Consider the following 22,426-nt stretch of genomic DNA (forward strand, 5'->3'; position numbering starts at 1 on the left):
TGTTTGTATGCTGCCTAATGCCACATCACACGACGACCTCGTGCTCTGACCTGACGCCCGGCCGGCGCAGGTCCGTCATCTAGTCGTCTCACGAAGCGTCCTTGCCTGCGGCTGATTCATAAAAATGCCATAAACCTGGCCTAATTGTCGGTGACGTCGGACGGAGAGCGATGAACTGGCGGAGGGGAGGAGGGAGGCCGGCTGGGGCGGACCGACTGACCCGGGCGGGATGGGGAGGAGCTCAGAGGCGCCGCTCGGTGGGGAGGGATGTGCCGGACCGGGGAGGGGAAGGGACGGCAGTATGGTGCGGCTGCAGATTGCAAAGAGTTGTGATCGGTTGGCGAACGGAAGCAGGAGTCGATGTGGGAGCTTTTTTGCAGCTGTGATTAAAGTCGACTTAGCTATGTCGACATGGACATGGACTTCGCCAGCTGCTGTTAGCCACCTTGCTGATCATCAGAGCAGCATGAAAGCACCAAAGTATGCCTGTATCACAAAACCACCTCACTGAATAAGCGCGACAAACAGAGGTGCACAAACCTTCCTACTTGCCTACAATGTAGGAGACAGGAAAGAGCCGAAGAGGGTAGCCGCGAGACAGATTTCAGTTTGTGTTTTCTGTACAAAAATGACTATAAAAAACAGCTAACTGGTAGCAATTGGTCGGTACAATCAGCTATCAACGGGATTTAGTCATTACATTTCTTAACGTGTCTTCAAAAACAGTTCCTACAAATCTCCTCCATGAGACACCCACGAGACAGTTCCCATTGGATTAACATTGTGTCTCATGAGACACCGTGTAGGTAAAATGTAGGAAGAAAAAACTGCGAAAGTGGTGGGCATGTTTCGAAAAACGGCGCACAAATTCTTTGGGCGCCTATCAGTTAAAACAAAACTCCTGTTCGAAAATGGGTTCTGTTAAGTTTCGTCAGCTGGTTTCCATAGCAACCGCCATTCGTGGGACAAGCTGACGCCATTTGCTAGCGCGTTGCGTGGTAACCAGCTATCGGTGTCAGTTGAATTTGAAAGATAATTGTAACAGTGAACAGCTCGCTTCAGTTGCTTGTACTGTGCTGTGGATGTGTGTCTTGTGCAGTGTAAGGAGTGTAAGCAAAGTGAAAGGACTTCACATTATATTTTGTGATTGTGTGGTAATATAAGGCTGTGAGCTCCAAGTGGAGTTAAAGAATTGCCAAAGAAATGAAAACTCTGCATGGGCCGGAAATCTGCAGCCTGCACTTCTAAACTCTTCATAAGAGGTTCGTGGCAGGGGGCATTTTGGGGAGCGATTATGTGGAGGTGCTGGTAAGTAGGTAGGTACCCAACCTAATTGGCTTGGTGAGAACTGAAACTGGGTATCCATGCTAAGAACTGAAAACTGGGTACCCATGCTAAAAATCGTGTGTCCTTATGTCACATATTCCTGTAGATATTAGATAAGCCAATTGGTTCATTTATCTGCGGTTATATTGGAAAAAAAATGGTGTGACAAGCAATTGAAGTGGCTTTCAGAAACAACTACAAAGGTGTGAAGGATGATAGACTGAATTGTGAAATTGCTTTACCTATCCTATCTGATCACTTCAACTTTTTTTTTTAAGTTTCCATTCATTTTGATGATAAAGGACAACATTGAAAGATGCTAGCATGCAGGTAACTACCTATCTAGCTTTAATGTAAATAGGTAATAATTTCCTTCAAAAGAATATTGGCTCTTCAATGTACTGGAGTTTTAGTAATTGAAGGCATCTCACTTCATTTTGAACATTACCTAGGTATAACTTCCCTAAGCTGCATGAAAAATTTTCAATTTCCTTGATGTAACACCAATACCACAAACATTCATCTAGGCACAAGGCTCACAACATCAAATTATTCATGTTTTATAGACAGGTACCTATATAGCAAAAAGGCAACAGAGATATGTGATTATTTTCAGCATATGCTTTGTGTTCAGTTGTGTATATAATAATTTTGTGGGTGGAAAATGTGTCATGAATTGTCTACAGGTCTGTGTAGAATTGTGAATGATATGATTATAGAAAAAGGTAAATGGTCAGTTAAGTAGTCAACATGTTTACTCAATATCAAGATATGATGGCATGGAGTTTGCTCATGAGTTTGCTCAAAGGCCTTTCAGTTAGTGTGGGAAGCAGCAATTTGAAGCACAAGCTTATAAAACTGATTTGTAATGGGTTTGTGAAGTTCTCCATAAATTTCACACAGAGCAATGTACCAGTACCTAATGCATTGCATTATTTTAAAATGAGGGAGACCATACTAAGTTGTCAGTTAGGCTTTGACATTGATTTCAAGATAAGACAAATAGGTGCTTTTTGCTTATAACTTGTCCTCATTCTCTGACTAAAGGAGTGGCAATACAATCTGAGTTGTTCTATTTTCCTCTTGCCTTGCCATTTTTGACATAATCCTTGCCCAGGCTAATTATATGTAGGATGAAGGTCAATCAGATGACATATTTCAAATATTACAGTCATAATTTCAGTTGAATTTGCCTAACTTATTTAAACAATATAAGATTAGACATATCATAGCTATAACAGGATATTTGAGCCACCACTGGCATAGAAATTAATATATTACAAAACATTACTCAGCAAAACATTTATCAGTCATTGAGAGTGGAGGAAACACATCTAGACTTGACAACAAATTCTACCATTCATGTTGGCATAAGTAATAATTCCAATGGATACTTAGTGCATTTTTCTAAAGATTTTAAGCACTTTATAAGATCTATCCAAAGGCACAGACCCAGAACAAAGGCTGTGTTATGAACAAGGGCAATGCACCTTTTTTTGGTATTTTAACATGTTGCTATATTCCGACATCCTAAGAAAAATAATATGGCCATCTGCCCTGCTTCATTTGATACGTATCGATGAGAAATTGGATGTTGCGGGAATGCAGTTAGCTTTCCGGCAGTTGTCTCCAGCAGCGACAAAATGGCCGCTTACTTTCTGTCAAACATTTGCTTTCATATGGCTAAGTACATTAATTTCACTCAGTCTAACTTTGTCTAGCAAATCTCCAGTTTTACTTCGGAAAAACCGGCAGCGTGTTCCACATTGGTGTCCCCGCCAGGCGAGGCATTTCCGTCGGCCGTCGATGTCCTTCGGTCATATAACCCCTAATAAAACTAGCGCGTCGAACGATCGGCAGCATGGATGGTCTCACACCATCCATGGCAGGGACCGACCTCACAGATCCGCGCAGAAAACAGCAATATCGGATTTATCTGCCTCTAAACTGTAATGTATGAATGCGTCGTGAAAATTTTACATGACAGCTGAGGTTTGCTAAGTAAAAAAATTATACCAGGATCTGTATTAGCGAAGAGATTAGCGATGCACGTGAAATGTGTATATGTTGCAGGCACTTTAGAAAATCAGTCATTTTGTAAAATGCCTAGGCATTTTGCAAAATGCCTGATTTTCCAGGCTTTTTGCAAAAAGCCTAGGCATTTTACAAAATGACTGACTCTCCAGTCGTTTTGCAAAATGCCTAGGCATTTTACAAAATATCTAGCCATTTTACAAAATGACTGAGCAGCGTGTTGTAGATACGAGTACCTAATTATATACGTTTTGGTAGCGTGTAGGTGGACCGAGGAGTCCAGCATTATGACCAGAGGAGTCCAGCAGTGGGAAGTCCATACCTACCTCTATTTTGAGAAGTGCAGGCCCGCGACATTTCCAACCCCCACGTCAGCGACGCTGCTGGATTTAAAATGATCGATCTGGAGCGTCAACAAACGACTGGCCCTATGCCGGCCTGTATCTGTAAAACTATTAGAGGTCGCGAGGATTCGATCCCACACACTTAGGCGTTAGTGTCTTCTGAAACCAACGCTCTCGTCCTACGCCAAGCGACCTGATGGTTCTCCCGATGTGGAGCTTGATATTTTTAACTGGGACCATGCAAGTAGGTACTCAAAGCTGTTGCCACAGAACAAAATTAATCGTGTTTTGTTAATTATTGCTTTAATATTCATTGTGATCAGAGAGCTTTTTTATTCCAAAGAAAAGTTAGGAAGAAAACCTAAACAATAATACTGTAAGCAATTGCGTGGACTAGGCCTAGGGTAGATTTGTTGAAGTTCCTTAGAGCCAATGAGCGCTGTCCAGTCAACTGAGGAGGGTCGTTACTCTGCATTGTCGTCATCACAAAGCTTCAAATCGATCAGCTACAGGCTGAACACGTACCTATAGGGTATAGGAAGACGTCCAAAAACTGTTGGCCATAGTATCTGTAGTGGGATCTACGTTCCATGCTGGTCAGGCATTTTGCAAAATGCCTATTATAGTCATTTTGTAAAATGGCTAGCCATTTTGAAAAAAGCCTGGTTGCGTTCAGTCATTTTTAAACAGCCGTCTTTTTGTAAAATGCCTAGGCAATAGGCATTTTACAAAATGACTGATTTTCTAAAGTGCCTGCAACATATACATTGCACTATTTATGTAGTCAGCGATGGATTATAAAAGGATGCTTCTTAAAGCCTACAGTCAAAACGTTTTCTGAAAGTTTGTGGTCCTTCTCAATATGATAGGTATTCCATCGCAATTTAATGGGCTTCGTTCCATTAGCAAATATTGCAAAATCGTCCTCACATGTTTTCTTACCTAAATTAAGTAATGTTGACCCAGGAAAAAACTTGTTACACACTCCTTAAAGTTTCAGATTCCTAAACAGAAACACTGATGTGCACTGCACACTGCAGCGTTAGGTCACTTCACCTTCAGCCCGCCAAGTAGTAACTGCCCCACTAAACGGGAGAGGGACGCTATGGGACGGCAGATGGACGCCCGTCTGGTCCATGTGGAACTGAACCCTCATTGGATGAGAGGAATTAATTGGGCGTCCCTATGGAGTTATGAGGGTAGTTCTTGACTTTCCAAGTGTTTCCAGACACAGTCAACAACTAGACTGCCTCACTCTAGTCTATTTATACACCACCAGTATGCATTTCAGGTGGAGGTGTACTAAGTCCTGCCTCGCACTTTGCCCAAAGCAGTGCATAACCGTATGTCTGTCGGCTTCTTAAAAAATGACCATATATCTGCGGATAGCTTCAGAAAGAAACACAATTCAGGAATAGCGTTTACGTTCTGTAAATATGAATAACTGTAATGCAATATAACCAGCTTTACTTGAAAGCATAGATATGCCTGGATATACCTAAAGATGATCGGTGAGACAAATCGGAGCCATCGGAGACCGTGTAGGAGACAGGCTGGGCTTTTTGTGCACCTCTGGCGACAAAGATCCGCCTCCCAGCCCAGTGACCCGAGGCCGACACCGATAACTTCTCAACAGTAGCGAGACAGACCGTAACGTCTCCGCCCTCGAAAGTTCAATGCGATACACTCCCATGACACAAATCAGTGTGTGAAATATTGCCGCATGGCTGGGCCGTTCATATTCCACCGCCCCGCCGCCCGGCAGAGCCTTGTCCAGAGTCCAGAAGCGTCCAGTCCAGAAGTCCAGAAGCGTATCCGCAGTGACACACTAGCAAGACATCCTCGTGACAGCAGAGTGCAGACAGGGCCGGCTGTCATGTCGGAGAGACGGGGTGACAGGATCAAACTTCTGTGGGAACATCTGTCTTACTCGTCAACCAGGTGATACGGCGATGTCTAGCTGTTCTGGACAACCGGTTGACGTTGATATCTGTCGTAGCGCTATTCCGGTCCTGTACTGGTGTTAATCTTTGTCGACCGCGACATAAATTTATCTGAAACTTGGGCTACACTGGACGCTCTTCGAAAAGACACAGATAAAAATGTCTGACTTGTCACCTGCAGTCATGCATGTCTTTCAGGTCCGGGTCCTTGGCCTTTATCGGTGTTCGCCCATGTCATCCACAGAAGGGAAAATACTCGGGAATTCAACAAGATTTGCTTTGAAACTCCAGTGGACTGTAACGAAGTGCCACGGAAGTTCCTCATTAAAAATTGATGTTGATGAAAATGCTACAATGAACACACATAGCCAGCTCTGTAGTCTGTACACCTCAACCTAACCCCAACACGCCGCACCAACTGTCACAAGTACACTAACGCCTGACCACCTCTCCCCGATGATACGGACACTCGTGACATGACGCCCCGGTCACGGAGGCCTCCAAGGTCGTGCTAACCGGCGTGATTTGGGGAAGAGAGCGAGCAGCTGTGCCGCCCTATTCCCTGGTGACGGAAACGGTCAAACAGCTGCGGTTCGACCCGGGGCTGGAACAGCGGGGGGGGGGCGAGATACGATCTCGGCATATTGGGGTTTGGAACTTTGGATGAATGGAGCGAGAACGCTGGAGAAAGAAAGAAAGAGAGAGAGAGAGAGAGAGAGAGAGAGAGAGAGAGAGAGAGAGAGAGAGAGAGAGAGAGAGGGGGGAGCTTTGCCGCGGTGACGGATGCCTTTGGAAGATAGAGATGCCATTGACATCCTGTGTAAAGTGGGCCGTGCTACAGAACATTTTATTCTGACCGAGCTTCAGTAATGTTTTGGGTTGGTTTTTGTCGGAAGTAATGCACGGTATCCCATTTGGCTTCCAAGTAAGCTTCCATGTCTTGCAAGGTATGAACCTTTTGTCATTTCCGACAGGTTTCTTTTATCTAGGCCGGTTCAGCCCTCATCCTATCAGCACTACTCGTCCAGTACTCAAGCCCTGCTCTGGAGCACACTACTCCAATCCGACTGACTCATCCAACCAGACTGGCCAGTGGCCAAACCAGTCCAAATGACCTGACTCCCGTGGACGAGCTCTAACCCAGTTTGGCGAGAGAAGACCCGAACTGACACCGCGCGGCGGAGCGTGAGAATGACACACTCACGTGGAAGCCTGCTCTGTGGGTGGACTGACTGTTGCTGATGTTAGGTCGTCGTCGCCAGGACGCTTCCGCCAATAATCCAATAGCATTCCATGATATCCGACGAGCTTGTCTCGGCTGCATTGGCTGCATATCTAATTAATCATATTTAAATCGCCATTTATCACGCCGGATCACAAACATATTCCGCATGCCTTTTCCAGCCGCCTGGGACCCGCCCAATACTTTCCCACGGCCAACAGAATGGCCCCATAGAACGGCTGACCTATAGGACTGAATCGATATGCCACCTCCATCCACGGGCCGTTATACCGTACCGGAGCCGATAGATTAGGAGACTCCGATAGATTGGGGGACTGTTATTATGCATATTTCTCTCCTACAATATGGACTCTATCATTGTATTCAAAGGACTGGATTGTGAAAGATTTTAGCTGGCTTCCAAGGTAGGCCAAATTTCCCCCTCAAGTCCGAAGGAGACGCTATGAGTTTAAAAAGAGCTATTCACAGCATCTAAAAGGCTCAGGATTCCTAGCATAAATAAATACGTTATCTCCCGTTAAATGGAAATCAATTGTTAGTTGACCTGACATGTCAGTTATTCAGGCACCAGTCATTTATCTAATAGCACGGGAATATGAATCAGAGCAGACGGCTCATTGGCTGAAGAGCTGCGCATGAGTTACACATCCTAATATAACCCGTCGGTAATTTATACCGTGCGCCAACAACCCCGTGTCGCCCTGGAAGTCGTCCATCACTCCTTTAGTCGGGGGTCTGTTTCTCGGTCTGGTGTGTCATTACCATGGCCAGAGTGGTGACCTCTCCCGGTAAATGACTGGGAACGCAGGACTGTGTCCGTCAAATGGCTCAGTCCTGTGAAATGAGAACTATTCGTCAACTGGAGTGGCGAGCTGTACCGCGAGCCGGAAGTGCTGTGGGTCAAAGGAGGATTCCTTGAATGAGTGTGATTATGGGATGCGAATACCTTTGGGACCTCACGCACTGAAATGTAGTGCGCGAAGTTTCATCTAAACATGGCCATAATTGTCGGCTTGGTTTTCACACCATACATGCCATTGTAACAAGTCTCAAACTCTCATGCAATGTGCTTGATACAAAATACGTCAATTAGCATGACAGGGTACTGCCTAAGCTGGTGCTTTGAATAATCTTTACCAGATCATTGCCAGTTTGTTTCTGCCCTCCATCTCTCATCAACGCTCCCCGCCTATATCCTCCCAGTTTCTCTACAAATTCTACGCCACTCTCCCCAACCTCACGTTCCTGACAAGGTCGCTCTGTCAGCGGGGCCTTTAGCCCTTACCTTCAGCAAAGACGTCTGCTGGTGAACTGGATTGTATTGGCGTCAGATACAGGACTTTATATATGATGACACACACGTGTACGAAACTGGGACGCTGACCGACACGCGTGAATGTAGGACGCAGGGCGGCCGGCTGGGCACTGCAAAGCGCAGCGTCAATCAACTTTATTATTGTACATGCGTGCGGGCCGGGCCGCCCGTCCGTCACACGATGAGCGTGGCGAATAGGATTTTGCAAGGTTTCAATTAGTGTAAACTGTGAGGGTGCAGGATGGAGCAAGGCTGTGCGACATTATCTCACCCTCCCCGGGAGCCGACAATAGGAGGCGTCAATGAACACTTGCAACAAGACATGATAGTATGATGCACAGGTATGCATTGTTGGAGATCGACATCGAAAGCAGCATCAGGTAGAGATCCCATCGGTTCGCCAGGCATCATGGTGAGCAGCAGAAATATTCTCGGACGCCGTAGAATGTAGATGGACCGTAGGTACTCGTATGTGCGCCTCTGGAGTGGCCAGCGCTTGGTGCTGGAGTACAGCGGCGGCCGGCTGGTATCCTGATATCGCCCGAGATGGTGATAGTGAGGTCACCAGAGAGGTGACGGCGACGTCAGGTGATGTTGTAGCCGGATGCCTGCAGGAAGGCGCTGCCACGAGTGTGGTGACGTGGCGTAGAGAGTTCGGTCCACCGGTACACCGTGCCGTGTTGATGAGGCGGGTGTGTAGACGGCGTCGGCGTTAGAAGACTGCTGCTTGATGTGGCTGGAGAACCAACAGGGGAATCTCGATGGCAGGAACAGACGGATGTCGACCAGTGCAGGTCTTCGCGGCTGGACTGGGCCCTTGTCCAGATGGATACGCGAAGATGGAAACCTGTGACCATAACTGACACATCGTTGTGCAAAGCGGCTGACAACCTATACCTATTGTGACTCGAGGGGTGTTGAGATAAATGGTTAGGTAGTGAGATGTTGGGAACTTGGAAGAAGTGGTAATGCCTGTATCCGACTTTTTACGTTTGGACAAATCTACAAACTATAGTGAAGCAAAATATACAAGAACAATTGGCCAGCGATACAAGCACACATGATTTACAAGTAATACAAGGATACACATTTGACAAGTAAGACAAGTACATACCATCATATTTGCATATAGGTATGTGGACGGCACTTGGCCGTGTCTTCTTTATGAACCATGGTGTGTGACGTTCAAGTGACAATAAGCATCATGTGACACAAGCAACCAAAATGTACAATCAAAAACGTGAGGCTTAGAAGGGAGCAAAATTTTGGCCTCACCATGTTGCACTTCCGCTTACATGATAATGTGAAGATCCTCGAAGTGGTAGATGTATCGGGGCGCCGGCCGGGCGTGGCACGGTCGCACTGTGGTACATTGTATATAATCAGGCTTGAAGAGCCTGGCGGAAGCGAAACATGATAACGGGGAAGTTTGAAAAATTATCGTTTAAAAAGAGTGATTACGAAAGAGAGGGTAAAAATACCAGCCAGAATGGCTAAAAACGAGATAACGTAGTTTTTTATAGATGTGCCAATGGAGGTTGTGGTCATAGAAATAGAGTCGAAAAGACCACGGGAGTGTGTAAGAGCTGTGTGTTGAACAGAGGTTTCATTACGTTGCGTAAGGTTCAAGATGGGAGCATCTAAACAAAAAGAAATGGGTTCACAGCTTTTTATTGATCGATGAGATAGACAAATTCTCTCTTTGTGGCATTGTTGGGAAGTAATAAATTCGATGGTAATGAGGGAGTCTTCAGTAGTGAGTGAAACGGCTCTAGTGGACAGCGGGATAGCGTTGAAGGAAACGGATGCGGGTCCTGACGAACAAAGGGATTTGGCACGTAGGACGATTTTTGCAGCCAACGGACATGAGTGACATCCGTCGACCGATACTACGGATTCTATCCTAGGACATATTTTGGATGTGGAGAGGGATAGTTACGCATCGTTGGTGATGAAAGGAGCGCTATGCAAATAATTTTGATTTACTTACTCGGTTACCTTTCTGTTGGCGGGTACAATCAGAGGCAGCGTCCGATGTCGTTCTCTTTGGTGCCACAAGAATGAGCAGCACGTATTTGTGATCAAAAGTATGAATTGGGCGAGAGGGGGAATATAACGTTTCCTACCGAGCCATTATCGTTATTGTTCGGGTATGAAGCAGTTAAGTATAATATCAAGGCTTGTGCTTTTGGCGGAGTCCGGTAGGTAGTTGTTTGGTTTTATGTATGTTCATTGATCCAAAATCAGACGAGGTGCATAATTGTACCCGCAATCTCGAAGATTGGTATCTGTGGACATAACAAGGCTGAAGTGTCAAATAACGCCATAAGGAGCTAGATTTCCAAATGTCAAAATGATGTCACAAAAAATGCGAAGAACATTGTCACACAAAACACCATATTCAAGACATTGCATGTCATTTCATGTCATTTCATCTCATTTCATTGCATGTCTTTGCATTGCAATTCTTAACTATACTTATAACTAAAGGGATATATACAAAAGGGAAGCGCTTCCATATGTACAGGTACCTACAACAATCTTTGTCCTTGGCTATTCTTGAGCTCTATCTAATCCTTTCTCTCTTTTCTTTTACGGTACCGGAGCTCTATAATATATTCTTTCTCAATTCTCACTTTTTTCAGCACAAGGACGAGAGCTTTTTTTTTTTATTTAACTGGCAGTTACGTTACTGACCATATCTTGGAGGTGCCCGTAAGTTGGCTCTTGGCCTTAAATTATAATGCGGTGGAGCTTGTTCCATCGCTGGTCCTTGGGCATTGTGAATTTCCTCCATTTCTGCCAATTCAAACCGTCGCTGCGGCGGCATTCTATCTCGGACCTCTCTCTGTTCCTGCGGTCTTTCGGGTTGAGGGTCTGCATGGGTCCCTGGGTCGGCCAGCAGCGTAATGGGAGGGTTCTCGCCAGTATTGCTGTCTGGGGTAGCTTCGCCTACGGAACGTGTAGCAGTTTCACCACTGTGAGCCACAGGAGGTTTCTAAGCTTTGAAGGGGTTGTCCTCGGTGAATTTTTTTAATCGGTTGACGTGCACGAGTTGCACGTCACCGGGATTTTCCAGATGCTGGATACGTGCATTGACGGGACTAGTCAAATGCAGCACTCTGTATGGACCTTTGTTTAACTTTTGAAGCTTGCGGGTGAGTCCAGGTTTGAATTGAGGATTGTGAAGGTACACCAGCATGCCTTCATGGATGGACGGAGGATTGGATTGGGTTGGATGGGATCGTTCTTGCGCCAAGATGGCGGCCTCATTGTTGTCGCGCACCACGTCATGAAGTGCCGACAAATGTTTATGGAGCAAGTCACGGTAGGAATCAATGGAGGCAAAAGGATCAAAGGGCAGTTGAGCATCGACGTCCAATGGAAGAAGTACATCACGACCAGTGAATATCTGAGCGGGAGTTTCACCGGTAGAACGGTTGATGGAAGACCGAATGGCTAAAAGAGCCATGGGCAGAACTTCGTCCCAATTCTTTTGGGATGGATCGACGAAATGAGATAAGATATTTGCTATAGTAGCATGCAGTCGTTCCACACGGCCGTTGGCCTGTGGATGACGAGGAGATGAAAGGATGCGTTTGACACCCAGAAGCTTACAAATGGATTGCATGAGTTTTGAAGTGAAATTGGATCCACGATCACTAAGAAGAATTTTACTGATGCCGTACCTTGAAATGATGTTTTCAACAAATGCTTTTGCGACAGCTTCGGTCGTGGTTTCGGTTAAAGGAATGGCTTCCGGAAATCGACTAAAATGATCAATCCAGCTAAGGTAATGGGTGTTTCCACGATACGAAGTTTTGAGGGGACCTACAATGTCAAAAGACGAAATATGCATTGGATATGCTGGTGTGAGCGTTCGTTGTAGTGGTGCTTTTTTGATGGTTTTGTGAGCGTTGCGTTCCATACACTGCTGACATGAGTTGACGTATTTCTGTACGTCTGTGTACATGTGTTTCCAGAAGAACAACAAACGAATTTTTTGAACAGTTTTGTCTAACTTGAGGTGACCAGACCAAAGAGTATCATGATATTGTTGTACGATTGTCTTTTTCATTGGTTCTGGTACTACAAGTTGATCGACAAAAGGACGGGTCTTGCTATTTTGAGATGAGACATGATAAAGCAAGCCGTCTGAGCTGAGGAAGTAATTTGACAATGGCTCATGAAGCTGTAAATCCATGCGAGCAGTTGAATGGCCAGATAACTGGTTGATAATGGGAATGAGGTTGGGGTCTTTTCGTTGCTCGGCTTTTATCTTTTCTCTTGTCCAACCTTCATGTTCAAACGAAGTGGCAGAAACAAACCCTAGGAAAGTATCCTTTGACTGGAAATCAACTTTAACGCGAGACAGAACGTCAGGTTTTACGTTCAGACGACCAGGTAAGTAAGTAACATCAAAGTCATAACCGGAAAGTTTGAGTGACCATCTGGTCAGACGGCCACCTGGATTGGTAGCTTTGAACACACCTCGTAGAGGGAGGTGGTCGGTGATGACATGTGTAAAATGACCTACAAGGTAACAACGAAGGCTGTCAAATGCCCAATAGATGGCTAAACATTCTTTTTCAGTAGTTGAATAATTTCGTTCCGCTTTGTTGAGCTGTCTGCTGATGAAGGCTACAGGGTGAAGTTCTTCACCGTGTTGTTGTTCCAAGACAGCAGAGATCGCAAAATCACTAGCATCAGTAGACAAGTAGAAATCTTTTGTAAAGTCTGGAAACCTAAGAACTGGGTAATGAACTAACGCATCTTTGATGGATTGGAATCCATTTTCACATTCTTCAGACCATATAAATTCAACATCTTTCTTTGTCAGAGCGATCAGGGGCGCAGCTAATTGAGACATTCGCGGGATGTGACGGCGGTAGTAGTTCGCGAATCCTATAAATGAACGAATTTCTTTGACTGAACTTGGTCTGGGGAAGTCTCGAATCGCTTGAATTTTGGATGGGTCTGGACGTACGCCATGCTCATCCACAATGTGACCTAGATATTTAATCTGACGTTGCATGAACGAACACTTAGATGGACGTAGGACGAATCTAGTTTCTTCTAGTCGGGTGAGAACTCTATCAAGCTTTTCTAAATGGTCATCGTAATTTCTACTAGCAATCAGAATGTCATCGACGTAAAGAAATGCATCGATACCTTGTAAACCAGAGAGAGCAATTTGCAACGCACGATTCAGTGCGGCGGAAGCTGATTTCAATCCAAAAGGTACAGAGGCATATTGGAAATGCTGGTTGTTGGCTGTGAATGCGGTATATGGTCTCGACGACTTCGAGAGAGGGACTTGATGAAATGAGCTGAGCAAATCCAATGTCGAGAAAACAGTACAACCAGAAAGTTGATCAATCGCATCCGAAGCAAATGAGTTGGGATACCTATCATCTTTGATCTTTTCGTTGAGAACACGGAGATCAGAAACAAGGCGGTAACCACCTGATGACTTTTTGACTAAAATGATGGGTGCATTGTACGGTGAAACAGCGGGTTCTATGATACCACTAGCAAGTAGTTTGTCGATTTCAGACTTAACTATATCGCGATGGGCAAACGGGAGTCGATACGGGTTTTTGTACGCAGGGGTTGGATCTGAGAGTTCAATGTGATGTTCATACACATTTGTGATTTTGATATCATCTAACGTATTACCAAACGTACCGACATGTTTCATGAGCATATCGCGCAGTTGCGATCGGTATGGCTCTGGGATGTGATCGAGCTGAAAGTCGTTTGGAGACACTTTGTCACCTTTGTCAGGTTGAGTGGATGCTGAATAAGTTTGTCCTGACGAGTTTTCATCGTTCCTGTCAGTTTCTGATTTGGGAGCAGCAGGGTTGAGCTGCGCTATGCGCAAGTTCTTCCGAAGTAGAATTGGACGAGCCGTAACGTTTGCTACACGAACTAAAACGTACGACTTGGTCAAGAACGCTATTGAGCGAGCGACCTGTATACCTGCCGTTGATTGATCGACGTGACCCTGGATGAAGTATGGGGCCTCAGAGGGTACCAAGTAGCGCGGTAATTTCATTTGAACGAACATTTCTGAAAAGGCTGGAATTTCGACTGATCTGTACAAAAATAAAGGGTGATTTTTCCCTTCATCGATAGTGAAAGCATCGTTTTCGTCGTAAGAGATCAACGGGTTATCAATGTCGCGCGGTGAGTCAGTGGTGCCAAGTAAGAAGCGGACACGTTTTCGTCGCCTCGGGCTGAGCCGTTGCGGCGTCTGTCGCTGGGTGGATGTTGCGGCGCTAGGCTGCAGGAAGGACACACTTTTTGTGTCCGGATTGAACAGTAGCTGGTGGCGGATGATGAAATCTATGCCGAGAATGATGTCGCAACCAAAGGAAAGTGACTTATCGGTCACATAAACAGTATGCTGAATAGTACGGTCAGACACGTGGATGGGTATTTGACAATGACCTAAAATCTGAATTGGGGTACCGGTAACTCCTAAAATAGATAGTGATGACTTTTCAAGTGGACTCGAAATACTGCACGATTGAAAGAACTTGTTGCTAATGAGGCAGATACTGGATCCGGTGTCATATAAGGCTGAACCTGTTTGGTCCGTCACAGAGATTTCCAAGATTGGAGGACGAGGGCGCGTGCCTGAGTCATCAGCTGCCACGCTCGCGAACGCTGTAGTCCCATTTAGCGTCGCGAGCGGTTGCCGTTTGGGGATGGACTCCGTCGGGAGTGACTCGATCCCCTCCGATCCGGAGATCGGGATTGCGACCTTGAATAAGATCGGTGCCGTCGGTCCCGAGAGTGAGACCTTGATGAGCGGCGATAACGATCATAGCGGTCCCTCGATGAGTGACAGTGATCTGAACAGCATTGTTGGTGCTGTGAATACGAGGGAGGACGATAGGAAGAATGACTTTGGCGAGCTGGGTATGCGTTTCGCTGGTGAGTATATGACGGTGGCGTTGAATAGCCACGACCACGATTGGGAAACGACCCACGCTGGCGAAAGTTTCGCCGGAAGGGCTGTCGTCCTCTCCCACGCTGAGGGGTTTGGGAGGCGGCGAGCTCGAGGCTGGCCACACGGTGCTGCAACTGCTGAACCACGTCCGAGTTTAACTCCGCGGCCGACACAGAATGTGTAGCAGATGTGTCCGAAGATGGAAGGAACACACAATTTAATTCTTGGGTTCTTGCCAAAGCTATGGCGGCATCAAAATCGGATGGGTTTTGTGGCAAGACCAGCTGACGTAGGCTTGGTTTTAAGCCTTTGACGAAAGCTGCTGCTGCGGTTCGGTTTTTTAGCTGTTTGGTTTCGGGGGTAGCGTCCCATTCGGTCAAACATTTGGTTTTGTTTCTGAGTCGGAATGCATACGCATCGACTGACTCTTGCGGATGTTGTGTGCAAGTCATTAGATCTTGTAAACGGGATGATACGGGGCGATCAGAGTTGATCGCGGATGTCAGGCGAGTAGCGAATTCTTCAAAGGTGGGAGCATGATTCAAGTCATGACGGTTTCGGACCAGTTCGGCCACTTTACTGTCCAGTTTTGTTTTAGCTACTTTGAGGGTGACGCTGTCGGGCCAGGAACCCATGGTTTTAGCGTCACGGACTTCTTGCAAAAAATCTTGAATCGGGAATGAACCGTCATAAATTGGTATGAATGTCGAAATTTGGTGAATGTTAAGGCTAGAAACTGGTTGGGTATGATCGACCGGCATGGTAAGACCAGAGAGAGATATCTTTTAAGTATGAAACCAACTATGAGAAGAGAGGATCCTATATCAAAATTGAACAGAGTTGAAAACCTTTCTACCTAAAAAAAAAAAATAACTATACACAACGGGACATGGGTCCGGGTTGGGGGGGGGGGGGTAATAGATACCCCAGCCACCGCTGCCACCAAATGTCAGCGGGGCCTTTAGCCCTTACCTTCAGCAAAGACGTCTGCTGGTGAACTGGATTGTATTGGCGTCAGATACAGGACTTTATATATGATGACACACACGTGTACGAAACTGGGACGCTGACCGACACGCGTGAATGTAGGACGCAGGGCGGCCGGCTGGGCACTGCAAAGCGCAGCGTCAATCAACTTTATTATTGTACATGCGTGCGGGCCGGGCCGCCCGTCCGTCACACGATGAGCGTGGCGAATAGGATTTTGCAAGGTTTCAATTAGTGTAAACTGTGAGGGTGCAGGATGGAGCAAGGCTGTGCGACAGCTCTCTCCTCTCCGTGCCGTTAGTCCCACGGAAACTCGGTCGGTTCTGTGGGAATATCTTCTCTCTGGGACCCTCCATCACCACCACAGGAGGCTGTGAGATTGTCGGAGACGTCACGGCGCATCAGAGACCAATGCGGCGCAGTGGACTCGATTGTGACGCACCGCTTGGTCAGACGGTCACTCGGTCACCGTTTGGTGTTTTGGTGACGATCGTGACGCAGTCAGCTTTGATGCCGGCGCAGAGCACCAAACTGAGGCTGGTGGGTTCGGAAATTGATAAGCTGAGGTTTGCGTGAGATTCAGGCGGGGCTGCGGATGAGAGATTAGGATTAGTGTGGTATTTGTGTGGACCAATGACGAGAGACTGGGAGGTGTGTGGGATTAGCGTGGCCTGTATCTGAAGCTACCGGGCAGCGGCCGGTGAACATGAACATATAACGGGAGCGGTGGGACGCGGCTAGTAATTGAATGATCTCGCCGACAATGGCCGCTGGGAGTGGGGCTGATCCGACTCACTGTAACGGCCGAGGTAGCACGGCGGCCTTTGGAGCCGTGTGAAAAGACTACTATCGTGGTGTGAATGAGATGAACCAAATGATGTAGCGGTTTGGGGACTAATTGAGTCAGTAGGCTGGGTGGGTATTGGATGTGGTGGCACGGTAGTGGATATGATAAAATTTGATGTGGAGACAAGCGGTGAATCGGTTATTATCGCAAGTCAACAATGTAAAAATTGAACACATGTCCAGAGGCGAATAAATGTGAATGACAGCAATAAGTCTATGACACAAACATCCCACTCGGACAAGTTACAAAGCGTGGCATTTTCCTACAACTTGTGGGAAACCCACTGCCTGACGTGTATTTCCCTAACGACATTTATTGGTCTGAATCGTTCACTTAACATCAAAACACCCGTTGCTGTCACTCCTATACAACCTACATTCGAGAGTCAGTGCACCGTTTGACACAGCTCCTACTGTCATACCGGATGTTGTGATTTTCCTCGGAAGAAAAGAAATGTTTCACTTGCAGTGGTGTCAACTACAAAAGGAAATCCTGGGATTTAATTGGACCATACGCGTATTTTTATTGTATCTTGTCTTATTCTGACGAACCCTGAATTTATTCGAAGGCGCTGTCTGCCTCGGCCTTCAATCGGTAAAGTTCCCATTCCTGCCCGTTTGCCGAAATACGGTGTTACTGGTGATCCGTCACAAAAGTTGAAGTTGCATGGATGAATATCCTCCTTGAAAGCCCAACACACGAACAGGATTCGGCTATATTCTTTACCGTTATCATGAACGTAAAAAATTGATTGTATCATTTTAACCCGCGCACCGACGGGGGTCTGCGCCAACTTAGTACCGACGGGGGGGGGGGGGGCGGATGACCGCCCCCCCCCCTGAGATCTCGAGAACGAAGCAAGATAGCGACAAGCGGTAAACGGCATCGGATACGCACGGTCAAGATCTACAATTTTTACTAAGGTCATTTTCAGGTCAGGTCAAAGATGACGTCACAGGGGTCGGAAAAGTCAAAATGGCGGCGCTAAATATGGAGAGAGTTTTTCTCGAATAACTTTCGAATTAGTCAAGATAGGAACAAACTAAGGGCATCATCGTGATCCTCTCGTCAATCCGCATCGAATGATATATATGTTGACCTCGAAAGGTCAAGGTCAAAGGTTGACCTCAGGTCACGTGACCTCGAGGTCATCATGTATATCATTCGATGCGTCTTGACGAGCTGAACACAATGAGACCATCCACGCGTCTGTATCTTGTTCCTGTACGGAGTTATTGGCCAAAAACCTTTGGTGACCTTTGATGACGTCACATGACCTCACAGCTGCCCAACAGCAAAACAGACCTCAAGGTAGTGAAGGTTGATCGTATATGAAGTCATGTATGGTATATGGGGCCATTCCGACCCGTTTTAGTGGTAAAAACAGGGAGTTGATTTTTCCCCCATTGACTTATAATGGGGAGGTCGCGAAATTGACCTGACCTTAGGTCACCGATATCAAAATTCCGAGATATACAAATTGTAGCTACTAATGACCTAATAACATCCTGCGACTTTCAAAGGCCTCCGACATCTACTGTAGCTCTGGTACGGTGACAAAGTTGCAAAAAAGTGACTTGAGGTTGGGTCATTCAAAGTGACCTGGTGACCTGACCTTGAAAGGTAGGAGGTTCAAACTTGCACACCATGTGTAAAATTGATAAGGGAATAGTCATACCAAATTTCGCGGCGCTACGCGCCGCGGTTTTCCCGCTATTCGCGAAAAACCTCAGGGGGGGGGCGGATATCCGCCCCCCCGTCGGTGCGCGGGTTAAGTGCTCCGGCATATCGATATGGCCTTTCTTTCTCATCCATTCATCCATCGTTCATCCATTAGCACCTCAATTTCATCGAAACGCTAACTAGATTCTTAGCTCTATCTTTTTCAATCTATACCCCCATCAGCTCAAACCATAAGTCAGTCCATTTGGGACTTTTTACAAAATTATCCTCATCCCAAACTGGCGAGCAGAATGTAATCGCATAATTGTTGTAACAGCTCCTCTTGGTTTTCAGGATCAACTTTGTCTGTTATTTACCTTCCACGCTTATTTCCACGCTTATTTTCGACAAAAGTCGAAAATATAATTCCACTTGGTGCATTTCTAACATATCTCCGTCTCTTCTTTCTCAGGTTCGCTGCCGTTGTCGCGCTCTGCACCGCCCTGAGTAGCGGCTTGCCTGCCAACTTCGAGAACATGCGACTTTTCGAGCGACTCGGACTGGGTCGCACCGCCGACGGCGACTCCTCACCTCGTATCAGCAGCGTGAAAACGCCCGGCAACTCACCCATGTTCTTCATCCGCCTGCCACCGAGCCCCTACTACTATAACCTGAACGAGATCGGCACGGACGGCCGACGCAGCACGCCCAAACCCAACTTCGCGAGAGTTCCGGTTCAGTTCAACATCAACGGTAAGCCCGATCAGGTTTACCACTACAACCTCGGACTGGCGCCTCCTGACGTCGATGATGTCGAATCCAACGAGATTTCTGAGTTCACAACAACGACAACGACGACGACGACGACCACGACCACGACTCCTCCCCCTACGACGACGACGCAGTTGCCGAAGCTGAAGCTCAGCCCGGCGGAGCGTCTGCGACAGAAGTACGCTGAGTATTACAAGGGATCGCGATCTGGGTCCGCCATGAAGAAATACAAGTACGCTTCGAACGGTCGCCCTTCCAGCTTTTATGTTATGCATGGAGATAGCAGCAGGAAGCCTATCTACTACAGGAGGTTCTTGTGAGCAGAGTGTCGTTTGGGATTGTGATGTTTGTTGTGCTTTAGACGATAATGTTCACCTAGTGAATCATCCTTAATCGCTCGCTGAACGGATATATTTCAATCTTTAGCCTTTTTGAAAGGTCGTATTTGGAAAAATGTCGTCTTCCAACATTTCCGCTGAGACGGAAGTGACATGGAAGTGACAAGAAGAGCGAGCGAATTCCGGCACTCTGGCTTTTAAACACGCGTCAATGGTTTTATGATGTAATATTTGTCATATGTATTTCGTTGATATTATGCTACTGCCCTTTGCTATGTAGAATGATTTTTTGCTGGAGATAAGTGAAATAATGGAGACAAGTATGGCAAAACAAACTATAGAACGTGAAAGTCAAATTACCTTTATCATCACTCGGTATTTCCTTCTCAACATCTATATTACTATTTGAGGAGGGTGCGTCTGTCCGTTACCGAGGTCCCGACTTGGTCGTGCTTTGCGTGGACTACAGGCCAGACCGTTGCACCTAGCCCGGTGAAATTTGCACAACTTATAGATCAAGGATGCGCGGCGTGCCTTTGAGGGGTCTCAGCTCGATCGGATTGATAGGGAGCGCGTGGCGTGTGCTCAAAAAGTGCAAATTCGCGTCATAGACTTTACATGTATAAATCGGCGTGCGAAATCGGGCGAAAACGGCTAATTTTGGCCGACACGGGTCCAGTCCCCGTGCAATATCTTGGTGACCAGGGGTCCGACCGGCACGGGGAAAACAGCATCGTGTAGATAATTGAGCGGGCTGTCGAATGGTGTGCGGTGCAGGGGATGGCACGCGCCACGTGCACCTGTGTTGGTACTTTTGTTGAAAAATTGCGGTTTTAGACGGATTTTGGAATTGATTTTATTTTTAGGTGACCGTTAAACGGAGCGAGTTGGAACAACGCCTGTTGGCAAGAGAAATGTACCGCCTCTCATATAAAAATTAAGAAAAGCTGGTTGATCCAAATCAAGGCGGTGCAAATCACGGGAGAAAATGGTGTTTGTCAATGATGTGTCACTTTATTAATTACACGGCTTTTGCTGCATAACCTGATACCTTTGGCAATTAAATATGATACCATTAGATAGAGCATTCAATTCTGTCCAATATTCACTCTTCATTTTTGCATGATGAGCAACAGTATTCTTTAAAAATGTAAATGTTCCGAACCATTACATTGTCATTTTTAGCGAAATTCATCGATGGCCCTCAAAAGACTTCACGTCAGTTTTCCAATCATTCTATAGAAGAACGCATGATAATACGACACGGGCACCTCGATGCGATGGATCTATTTCGTTTCACTACAAAATGTTTTGCCGTCAAAAAGCAATCGAACGAAATGGATACCAACCAAATCGACACAGACCAACCCAATACCCACGGGTCAAAAATAACCCTTCTTCGCGTTGCAGAGCACGCGGGTAACCCTAGTGTCATGCTATTTTCCTACATATTTCACAAGTTATAGATGTCTCTCGACTTTTTATGTGATGGTTAACTATAAGTAGACTTTTCTTGGCAGTATTCTCGCGTCTGAATGTTCATAATGATGTGTATTTTGAGCCTATGTTGATATGTAAGTTATATTGAGCGAATCCTGAGCATACTTTGTTGAAGTGTGTGCTGTTTGTGCCTGCAGCTCGAACTTTCCGAGCTTTGGAGAACGTTGAGAGGCAGCTATGAACTTATTAGTGGCCTTTGCTGCACTTCGGCTCACTTTTTCAGTAGATGGAACTGTGTGAAACAAAGTGATGTTGACATGATTGACACGACTTTTTAATGACCAACGGCCTATATTGATATACATTTGCAAGTATATATGCACCTTCAGTGTAATTGAAAGCATTGGGATCATGCGAATGCACATATCATAATGTTGTATATGTATGTTATTAGTACGGTATCGCCTGCGTAATCGTTTTTTTTCTTCTGTGGGGCGTTTGCGTTGCATGGTGCATGCTGTTATGCATACTACTGTTGATAAAAGTGAATGTTGCATCGAGAATGTGCACTGCTGTACACGAATCACACAAATTCACGTGTGCCAATGTGTGTGAATGTGCATAATTGTTGCTCTACGTCGCTGTTGTGTTGTGAGGGATGTATTGTTTTGTAAATAAATTCCTATCCTACCTAGACATGTGAATTTGAAATGTTTGAGATAATATCAAATTAGAGATAATGGGCGAGTACTTAAGATAAACAGCACGTACATACAAGAATCAACAACGCTAGTCAATCACGGGTATAGCTCGATGTCCAATGGTATAGGCATGTATAGGTATCAACGAATTCTTATCTCATTAACAAAAAGCAATTTGCTGCTTTTATCTTTATATAGACAATCACACAGGAATATCATTTCTTTATCTATATAGGTTACAAACAAACTAGGGTTTTTCTGTACAATTCAATTTCATAACACTGCGTGCTTTCACATACTATCAAGCTCATCTTCCTTGAAGCTACGTAATTACCGAACGAGAAAGCTATAATTGTAACATCTTAACAAAACAAAAGAAAAGATTGATATCAATCGGAAAATCGACTCCTACTGCATGTCACTCAGGCCGCTTACTGCTCAGATGCGTCGCGTCTGTCCAGTCGCATATCACAAGAACCGATATCAATCTTTCCTCATTCCGATTCAGGCCAGCTAA

The 22,426-nt window shown here is 45.8% G+C and overlaps 1 protein-coding gene across 1 annotated transcript in view; it reads left to right on the top strand.

Annotated features, from left to right (window-relative positions):
* LOC122370752 overlaps nucleotides 1–21,900 on the top strand; it is a 42,149-nt gene extending 20,249 nt beyond the window's left edge. The window contains exon 2 of the mRNA XM_043346644.1: nucleotides 19,132–21,900. Within this exon, the coding sequence (XP_043202579.1) occupies nucleotides 19,132–19,750 (619 nt within the window). The 3' untranslated portion in view covers nucleotides 19,751–21,900. The remainder of the gene's footprint in view (nucleotides 1–19,131) is intronic.
* The last annotated feature ends 526 nt before the right edge of the window (nucleotides 21,901–22,426 follow it).

Source organism: Amphibalanus amphitrite, unplaced genomic scaffold (genome assembly GCF_019059575.1).
Source record: "Amphibalanus amphitrite isolate SeventyFive unplaced genomic scaffold, NRLGWU_Aamphi_draft 001165F_arrow, whole genome shotgun sequence".
In the NCBI taxonomy this organism is placed as follows: domain Eukaryota; kingdom Metazoa; phylum Arthropoda; class Thecostraca; order Balanomorpha; family Balanidae; genus Amphibalanus; species Amphibalanus amphitrite.